Here is a 10,724-nt window from a genome sequence, read left to right on the forward strand (position 1 = left end):
TCTTAACTGAGTGGTAAGAAACCCGCCAATAAACCAATTTGTCAACAATAAACCAATTTGTTGTAAACAAATTTGTTGTATTTTTAGATGTGATTAAGGGCGGGTTTCTCAGTTCTCAGTTAAACTAGGCTTAACTTGCTGTTAGATTAAATTCGAAACAAATTTGGGCGGACTTTAACCGATGATTTTGTTTTTCAGTTTTAGATTTAAGCTCAGTTAACTTTGTTAGTATAGCCAACTTTTCACTTTAAAACATAAACAATGAACAGCTGTTTTTTGCAAACAATACTTTTGTAAAATGGAAAATTTTGGAAAAATGTTAAATAAACATTTAAAAAATAATAAATAAAACAAAAATAAATCAGAAAATTGTAATTTACTTAGAATATTAAGTTTTTGTTCTTCCGAAATCATTGTTTTATTATTTTTGTTAATACTAAAGTTTAATTGGGCAATAACACTCAGTTAAACTAAGATAATAAGTAACGTTACTGTTTACTGATAAACACAAAATATATATTAAACTAGGTTTAAACAAAGAATGTAGATTATCTTTATCTGAAAAACCCGATCTAAATATCAAATTTTTACTGATTTTAAAAATAAGACAAGCTACCCAGCAAAAAAAAGTGTGGAAAAAGATGTAGTATTTTCATCACAACTAGTAACTCGAAGTACTTTAAATTCCAATTACACTCAGTTAAACTAAGATAATAAGTAACTTTACTGATAACTGAAAAACACGAAACATATATTAAACCAGGTTTAACCAAAGAATGAAGATTATCTTTAGCAGAAAAACTCGCCCTAAGTTGTCGTCTGTAGAGTATTTATGTAGTTAAGCAAAATATTTTTTGGACATTTGTGATTTGAATAGGTTTTAGTTTCCTGTAAAAAAATTAGATATAAAAAAGAAACACAATATATTGAAACCAAAGTTTTTAATTATTTTTTTTAGCAGTTTTTATTCCATTTATTTTTTATTTCAAAATATGATAATGAGACATAAGAAAATTGTATTTATTTGAAATATAAGTTTTATTAATTTTTTTTTAATCTAGTACAAAGAAAATATATCAGAGACACAATCAAATGTTTACAATTATAGGATTTTGTTTTTAAGTTTTGATATACAATAATATAAATATATATATACATAATAAAGTTTATTAAGTATTTTATTTAATAATAAGTTTACATGATTTATTTTCATTAAGTTAACATTAATTTCAGTCGAAAAGTCTTGTCTCTGTGTTTCGAGCACAAAAATGAATATAAAAAAAAACAGAGAACAATTAATTATTTTATTAAAAAAATAGAGGAAACTTTACACTTAAAGGCAGAAAAAAATAATTAATAAAGTTATAATAATTTTGCAGACATCAAAAGAAAGTTATTCAGTCATGTTTATAACTATTAGTTATTAACATTTTAAATTTGTAATAAATTTTAATTAGAAAAGACTATTAAGTAAAAAAAGGAAAAAAACGTTACATTATAAATTCATTCGGTTGCCTTTTTTTAAGATTATTTTTCTGTCTTTTAATATGTCTATTTGTTTAACAATTTCAAAACCCTTGGGGTTGAATTTTTATTTTACTTTATATTTATTATTATGTTTAAGTAGTTAAAAGAGAGTAAATGTGTGTAAAATTTAAGTAATTTAGTTTATTTTTCAACAATTAAGTTTAAATTTCAATGACATTTCGAAATTTTAACACAAAATGATTTTCAGGAGCTAATGTGAAAATTAAAATGATTTTTTTTAAATTTGAATGGCAATAACATAACATCATCTTGTAACATGAAACTAAAATGGCGTTTTTTATTATGATAATAAAAGCAAATGACACATTTTTTTCTAAATTATTAAATAACACAGGACAACAATATTAAAAAAGGAACAAAGCCGTCATTATCTAAGAATTGAGCAAAAAATAGTTTAGAAATCGGAAACAAGTTTTCAAAATAATAATTTTTCTAAGAGAAAGTTTGCAATATGATTTTCAACAATTTTCAATTAAATCTAGTACAAAGAGCCTTAGCTGCCATTACAGAAACAAAAAATTTAAAAATTTTAAAGTGTCATTTGTTTTTTTCAAACAATTTAATTATAAAATATGATTTACTTTTCTTTATGGTAAAATTTTTATTGTTAATTGTAAACGACAATTGATTGTTTGAATTTCAACGAATTATAATGTATTAAAACGATTAAAATGAAACTGAGCCAAAAGTCCACGTTTGATTAAAACGCATTCGTGTTGGCAACAATGTCACTGAGGTATGGCAACGCTATTAGTGTTATTAGCATTACCATCCGAAGGGGTGTTGGTGGTTGTGGTACTGATGGTGTTGTTCGTGTCTGAGGAAACGGATGCAACTAGGCCATTGCCTATGATACCGCCATTAGTCGCCTTAGTCACATCATCGCCCACAATCAACACCTTACCCACACCATCAGGAGCTACCAACTCACCGCTTAATCCATCAAGACCTAGTGAGACATCTCCGGGTATCTTGGGCTTAGGACGATGTGTATCGACTGCTTCGATGGGTAATTTAATATGTTCCACCTTACAGCCATAGGCCACTGGTGTCAATTTGATGACAGTGTGTAGTGGTACATACAGATAGGGCAATTCATCGGCCGACTTGTCGAGAAAGTAGGCAAACAGACAACGTAAAACAGCTTGATGTGAAACGACCAAAACATTGCCTTGACGTTCCAATTCCATGATAACGGGCTCTAAGCGAGCTACCAAATCTTCATAACTCTCACCGCGTGGATAGCGATAGGCAAATTTATTTTGATCTCTGGCACTAAACTCTTCGGGGAAATTTTCTTTTATCTGCTCATAAGTCATTTCCTCACAATGACCAGCATCGATTTCATTAAGAGCCTTCCAACGTTCTTGTGGAGCCTTAACACCGGCCACTGTTTGTATAGCTCTCTTCATCCAGGAGGTCCAAACTCTTAAGCCTTCAATATTCTGTTGCTCGATATAGGCAGACAAGGCTTTAGCATATAAACGACCCCGCTCACTTAAATTGGAATCTCCACCAATAAGGCCCTTAAGATTGTGCTCTGATTCACCATGACGAGTGAGATAAATCGTCCTGGGAGTTATGTGTATATTCATCAAATAGTAAACAATGCGTGATTCTACATGACCCTCGTTATTGTAAACGACTACCTTTTTGCCCGCATTGTAGATTTTCATAAAACTTAAATGTTCCTCCCTAACCTCATCGATAGGTTGATAACGTTCTTCATAATGCTCGATACGCTGCAGGAAATCACGCACTACTAAGTCGGTATTCATGTTGATATAATCAGGAGAGCTGACTTTAACCTCCTTGATGTTTTGCTCAATTATGCTGGGATCATCACAAATGGACTCGACAAAGAACAAACGGAAACCATGTTGCTTCACCACAATCTCATGTATTAACTTACGTCTATCATATGTGGAGTTGGTGGCATCAAAGACAGCTACGCTGCCTTGACCACTCAATAGCCATTCGCAGGAATCGTGTAAGGCCTGGTTGGCACAACGATTGCGTATAGCCATCGCTTCTTCATTGTCAGCACGGAAGAACTCGTGAGATTTATAGGCGCTAGTGGCATGACGACGGTATTCACCTAAATTAAAAACCCTGGTGGCGATACCAATCCAGTTTAGATAACGTGCAAGTTTCTTCGAGATAAAAGTTTTGCCTCTAGCGGGCAAGCCGACCATGGCAATAACATGGGGAGTGGAGACATCGGAAATGGCTCGCTCGCCACGTATGGGAAATGGTTTAGTCATCACGGTCTCCGAGGTGGGAGGCAAGAGTTTACGCAATTCATCGGGCATTTCGCTGGGGCAAACGTGCAATTCGTTCTCTATGACAAGATCGGCGGTTTTCTTGAGCTGATTAAGCGAAGTGGTGCGCACACGTAAGGAAGGTGAGGTGTTGTAGGGCATATCCATGATGCTGGTAGCTGTCACAGATCTTACTAAAGTCGAATGTGGGATGTGCTGGACGACAGCGGCGTTAGCTGTGGAGGAAAGTAGTAGGGAATTTAAGAGGGTCAGTTGGGTTTGTGATTCTTGATTTTTGAGTTTTTGCTTAATTTGCTCAAAAGTTGGATAAGTACAACAGGAATTGGAACAGGTTTCCTCTGCCTCGTCAGTGGGAGAGGTAGGCGCGCTACCACTACCACATGAGTTCTGAGCAGTGGGCGGAGAAAAATTCAATGAAATTCTCGCAAAGGGCGAGGACGGTGGGGATGGGGTATTAGAATTGCTAGCTGAAGGCGGAGGTGTAGGCGGAGTGGGTGGAGGCGTAGGTGAGGTAGGAGCTAAGGTATGCAACAATGGTGTCTGTTGTAGTGTTAGGGTTGCAGAAGAAGTGGATGATGATGAGGATGACTCTGATGCTAACGCGGATGAAGTTGCATCTAAAAGTGGTGGAGTTAATGTAGTCGTACCTGATGTTATTTGCGATGATGATGTTGGTGGTGATGAAGCAGCTGATGGCTGTGATGAAAGTGTGTTTAATGCAGATGATGGCAATGATGATGATGACGATGATATTAATGAGGATGATGATGAAGATGATGAGTTTGCCGTTTTATGTTGAATGTTATTCATATATGTAATGTTTTATTAAACAGTTGTTGAAAAAGAAATATATGTGTTATATATAAATAGAAATTAATTGAAATACAAAATTTCTGCAATTGTTAGTAATTTTATAAAAAACAGGACAATTAGAATGTAACCAAATGTTCAGTTTTTGTTTTCCAAAAAAAATATTTCCAAAGACAAGACTTTTTTTTACAAACTATAGTTTAAGTATAATATTTCTAATAAAATTGTTTTATATAAAATAAAAATATAAGTTCCCTCCTTCTCTTCTCTAAGGTTTCACTTCCAAAATAATATCACAATCGTTTTGGCCTTCGTATAAGGAAGGTGGCGATTTCCTTTCTTAATCCAAACAAAAAAATATCAATAGTTTCTATAAAAACAAAAAAAGAACTCAAACTTAAACCAATTTAGTGCAAGTTTTTCTTTACAATTCGTTTCGGTTCACAGTCAATGTGATCGACACTTTCGCTTAAATGGATTTTTTATACTAAAGTTATCACAGCTCACGGCTCTTGGTTCTGGTAGTGGGCAGTCTTAAGACAATTTCTTAATTTTCTTTGTTTCTTTCTTGCGGATTTTTATATGTTCTTCGAAAAATATATTTCTCTCACTATTCTCTCTATAAAACAAGTTTGCTTTTTTTCTGCAAATAAAATTATTAAGAAATAAAAGATAGAAATATTGTTTTAAACAAATGTTAGCGATAAAAAGTTTTTAAATACAAAAAGAAAAAGTTGTGTGCCAATTTTATGTTGAATATAAAATTTCGCGCAATATGTTGAGAAATAGAAACCCCATGATTTGAAATAAATTAATAATAAAAGAATTTATGCAAATGAAATAATAGTAATAATAATAATAATTATTGTTGTTTTACATTTACAAAAACATAAATTTGGAATTTTTATAATTATTGAAAAATATTGTATAAAATCAAATCAAATACTGGCGTAAATAAACCTCTCTATATATAATACAAAGTTAGCAATATAACATCTATTAAACAAATAAAAAAGTGTGGAAATTTGTAATTATAAACAAAAAAAATTAATTGCTTTATTTAGAATAATATACCATTGAAATAGCCTACAATAGGATACAAATTTTAACATATTTATATATTATTTACTAGGCAAACATATAAATATTTCAAAAACTTGAACTATTCATAATTCCGAATGTTTACTGATAACTAAGAATACACTTTGATCCTAAACAAAAACTACTGTATTCAGCTAAATTATTTTAATTAAGTTTTTAATCCTTTTTTGATTCGTATTAAAATCTATAAGGAATACCATTACATACAATGATGTTTTTACCACTTTAGTGCACACTTTCACTCGAGTGTCTATAAAAGCAAGAAGGGAATAATGATAGTTATTTCCAGCATCTTACAAGGAATGACCTAATGTCTCAAAGACTTACATTTCAATGTTTTGAACCATTAAAATAATGTCTATAAAATCATGAATAACAAAGACCTAAAGTCGGAAACTTATAACTCAATGTTCTGAACCATTAAAAGAAGGTCATCATAATGCAACCAATGTGGTCAATAGAAGACAGTTTTGATTTCCAAAACTACATAATCACCCCTATCGCCGATGTCGTGAAAAATTTGTAAATATTAAACACCTGTTCCATACAAAATCAACTATTGTGAATGAATTGTTGACAACAAGTTCACGATAGAAATTTTCCCTTCGAGAGAAATGAAAATTTCAAAATTTTCACTTCTATTGGCGTTGGGGGTAAAGACCCAAACTCGCAAAGACTTATACCTAAATATAATGAACCATGAAAAAAGGTAATCATTATGCAACCAATGAGGTCAATAGAAGGCAGTTTTGATTTCCAAGAGTACATTATCATCCCCTTTCACTTTCACTTTTTTTGTTGGGGTAAAGCTACCCTTGTTGTAAAATTTGTTGATGGAATTTTGTAAATATTGTATAGCAGTTCCATACAAAACCAACTATTGTGAATGAATTGTTCACAACAAGTTCACGATAGCAATTTCCACTTCGAGGGAAATGAAAAAATCAAGGGAACAAAATTTTCACTTCTATTGGCAACAGGGGTGAATATTAACTAGAATATGAGAAATCGCATTAAGATCTTGAAAGCTCTCGTATGAACCTCCAAAACTATAAGTGAATAGACTATTGTAAAAGGTTAAATTGACAAAAATTTAAACCTTGATATTGTTTGCCTATTTATCTCTTCAGCTCATGCCACTGCAATCACGCAGTAATGGCGGAGTCCCTTGGATAAATTTTGGGAGTTGCATTGATTTTCCTACTAATCTCTCCAGCTCTTACCACTGCAATCACGCAGTAATTGCAAAGTAAAAAAGGTTCTTAAAGCGCTTGGGATATAGATAAATAACCTTGTTAGCAAGGACTGTTTGCACAATGATTAATTAGCTGTTTCAATGTGGCCACCTTTGCTTAGTGATACCATAAGTAGAAACATTCTATGCTGCCAAAACTCTGCCTTAAGTACTGTAATAGGTAACAAGTCTAAAAGTTACCTCTGAACATTATCTACACGAGGAAACGGAGCTTAGCGCTGTAGAGGAATACAATGTCAGATTGACTAAACAGTTCCTGCGGTCACTGAAGGAGTCATCCAACTTTATTATCACATAATAGGATACTCTCCCGAAGTTTGTCTGGAAAGATATTCTTATATAGGAAAATAACATACGCAGAATCTAATAGATAAATCCTCGTATACGGTTACTATGAAAGACATTCATAGACACGCCGTCAATTCCGTAGTAGCTGTATACTGCATACATGATCATAGCAGACAAAGAAGAAAAGTTAAGTTCTAGCTGAACTAAGATCGGTATGGAGCAACAAGTTTAATACCTACTGGTCACGTACAGACATTGCTAAAACTGTATAGTTTTAGATGGTACAACAACTAGATATGTTTACAAATAACCGAACAATTAATGGACCTAAACGCCTTTAAAATTGTAGCACTGCAAAACCCTAAAGATTAACAATTACAAAAGTATATGTCTTGAGGATTTCTCTGGAAGACTAGTATCTACATTGAGAGATTTAGCTTTTTGAAAATGGAGACCACATAAGCACACAATTTTAGAATTTATTTGTTTGCACTTCTCTGTAATATATTTACAATCAAACATTTTTGTTTTAAAATCTTCTTTATACCCTACACCACTTAAGTGGGGAGGGTATATTGGGTTTGTGCTGATGTTTGTAACATCCAAAAATATTCGTCCTTTACCCACCTTAAAGTATACCAATCGGCTTAGAATCATTTTCTTAAGTCGATTACCTTGTGCGCAAGGTACAAGCCGCATTTTCAATATAATTGGATGAAATTTGGCACACACGCTTCTCAAGAACGAAGCCTATTGAAAATGGTTAAAATCGGTTCATTATTTCGACTAGTCCCCATACAACCGAAACCCCAAAATAGGGCCTTTTGGCTTATAATTAATTTTAATGATCTATTATGTTAACAAAAGTCGACAAAACTTAGTTTTATAGAACTTTAAATGACATTACCGATTTTTGTAATGATCGGGCTTTATTTGACCCTAACCCCTATACAAACTCCCCTTCAGAAAATGACTTAAAGGTCAAAATTCACTTACAAACACTAATAACACTTTTAAATTCTACATAAATAATATTGAAGAAGACTTAGCTCCCCCTACCAACATTTTTAAGGATAGGGCCATATTTTGCACTACTCCCCTTTGAGCCCTCTTAAAAAAATCTCTTTTTTGCGAAATAAAGTTAAAAAACAAACCAAATGCTTTATTTTTTAAATAATCCCCATTTTTAAAATACATACTGACTGGTGTAGGGTATCATATAGTGGGGCGTAGCCGACCATTCATACTTGTTTTAGAATTAGTAAGGGATGAGAAGTGAGGCCTTGTTTGAAATAAGAAATTAGTAGTGACTATTAATTATTGTTAATTAAAATTTGGATTTTTTACATTTAATTACAATAATAGTATTTTTTTTTAGAATAACAGATGTTTTATCTTTTATTATTTTGTCATTACGATTGTGTAAAATAAAGCCGGAGCTATGAATATTGTTTTAATTAAAATGTATTTAACTTGTTCCATTTTATAAAAAAGTTCCAGATTTATATCTGTATATAAAACTGTTATAAAACATTATTTATTTGTTTATTTATTTCTTAAAAAAAAATAAAAAAAAACAAATGTAAACAATTTCTTTGTTCGTAACCCTTTATTCAAATTCAAGAAAAAACTGGAAATATTTAACATACATATGTATATATGTATGTATACAAAAACATTAATTAGTTTTTTTTTAATTAAATATGTATTAATTATTGTTATTTTTTTCTTTCTAATCGAATGTTTTGCATTAGTAAAACAAAAACTATTGTGATGGAATTACTGATTAAAAACGTTTTGTAAGCAAAAATAATTAATTAAATCACTGTTTCACTTACATTTATTTAAAATTAGAAAACAAATTAATATTAACTAATTTAAATATTATTATTTACAAAAGCACTTTGTATGCATGTAGTACAATAATATTGTAGATGTCTTATTTAATTTATTGGAAATTTTTAAATGTTCGAAGAAACACGTGGCGTAATGGCCCTGCTAAATGTTTATTTGCCAAGTGTCAACTAACAACTAAATAGAAAACTTTTTAGTCACAATCGTAGAAATATATATGCCAGAGAATCGTATAAAAAAAGTCAAGCTCACAAATAATAGACATGAAAATAAATATATATAAAAAGCATGAACAAAAAAAAACTCGAACAAACAAATAAAAATATTGAGAGTGATATTTATAAACATGTATTTGTATTTCTATGTTTATTTATATATATAGAAATTTTTTGATCAATCCAGTAAAGGCAGGAGGTATTATATAGAAATAGGAATAATTATGAGAGAAAAGAAAAATACTCCATGGGATATAGTTGAAAATAATAAAACAAAAACTTTTAATATATTGCTCTCAGAAAGAAAATATAACACCGAATAGTGCTTCTCCTGATATAGTCTAAATTTGATCTTATAAAAATCTGTCAATAATATTTCAACATCATTTCTATTCACCCAAATTATCAAGAGATTATTTTAGATCTTTTTTTGTAATGAAATCAAATTCATTTACAAATCAAGTCTACTTGTATTTCCCCTTTATGTCAAAATCAAACACAACGCATTTTATTATTTGAATATCGCAAACATAGATAAGTACGTCTAAGCCTTTTGTTCCCCTGTAGAGGTAAGTAAACTATTAATATCAACAAAGAATAATTGTAAATTTTGATTAAATTCATAGCAAATGCAAATATCCCCCTTTACAATAGAATTAATAAGAATTTATATCATACGAAATAATGTAAATATTTATTTATTAATCCAAATTTATAATATCCTTCAATGCATGTGTTAAGTGTTAAAAATCAACCACACTTAAAGCATTAAATGAACAATTCTATTTAGTTAATATTGTAAATGGAATAATTTTCATATTATAAATTTAGAAAAAATTTTATAAAAAAATGTTATACCGCGAGCGCAATGTTAGCTCCAATAAAAAGTGCCCAACAAATAAATATTGAAAAATGTATTAAATTTGATTACATTAGAAGGGAAATATAATCGTAAAGCGTAATTGTACTCAAGACCTCTATGTTCAATTTACTTTACAAAAGAAAACAAAAATAAACTACAAATCAAAGTTCTGCGATATCTTATGTATTTTCGCATGAGAACGACATTATTTTTCTGGATCGATTAGTATTGCTTCGGAGAACGATATTATTTTTCAGAAAATTTAAAATTTTTCAAATTTAAACATCCACCTTGGACCATCAAATTATATTGGAAATTGCGACCTGTAGTTTGATTACAAAGTTTACATGGACGGACGGATAAAGCTAAATCGATTCAGAAAATGATTCTGAGCCGATTGGTCTCTCTATCTATCTGTCTATCTATCTATCTATCTATCTATCTATCTATCTATCTATCTATCTATCTATCTATCTATCTATCTATCTATCTATCTATCTATCTATCTA

The 10,724-nt window shown here is 30.8% G+C and overlaps 2 protein-coding genes across 6 annotated transcripts in view; both read right to left on the minus strand.

Moving 5' to 3' along the window:
• The window catches only part of LOC111679491, a 46,308-nt gene that overhangs the window by 16,914 nt on the left and 18,670 nt on the right, over window positions 1-10,724 (minus strand). The gene's annotated exons all lie outside the window — the stretch shown is intronic.
• LOC111679492 (6-phosphofructo-2-kinase/fructose-2,6-bisphosphatase 1) overlaps window positions 1,020-10,724 on the minus strand; it is a 26,696-nt gene continuing 16,991 nt past the window's right edge. The window contains exons 2-3 of one of the 5 annotated variants that reach the window (XM_046946626.1): window positions 5,069-5,283; window positions 1,020-5,010 (exon numbers count right to left, since the gene is read on the minus strand). In XM_046946626.1, the coding sequence (XP_046802582.1) occupies window positions 2,277-4,640 (2,364 nt within the window). In that variant the 5' untranslated portion in view covers window positions 4,641-5,010; window positions 5,069-5,283 and the 3' untranslated portion in view covers window positions 1,020-2,276. Of the gene's footprint in view, window positions 5,284-9,122; window positions 9,292-10,724 lie in introns of those variants that run through there. The other 4 variants (XM_046946625.1, XM_023441068.2, XM_046946624.1 and 1 more) reach the window with 4 other exon arrangements.

The sequence above is a fragment of the Lucilia cuprina genome, chromosome 3, assembly GCF_022045245.1.
Source record: "Lucilia cuprina isolate Lc7/37 chromosome 3, ASM2204524v1, whole genome shotgun sequence".
Taxonomy (NCBI): domain Eukaryota; kingdom Metazoa; phylum Arthropoda; class Insecta; order Diptera; family Calliphoridae; genus Lucilia; species Lucilia cuprina.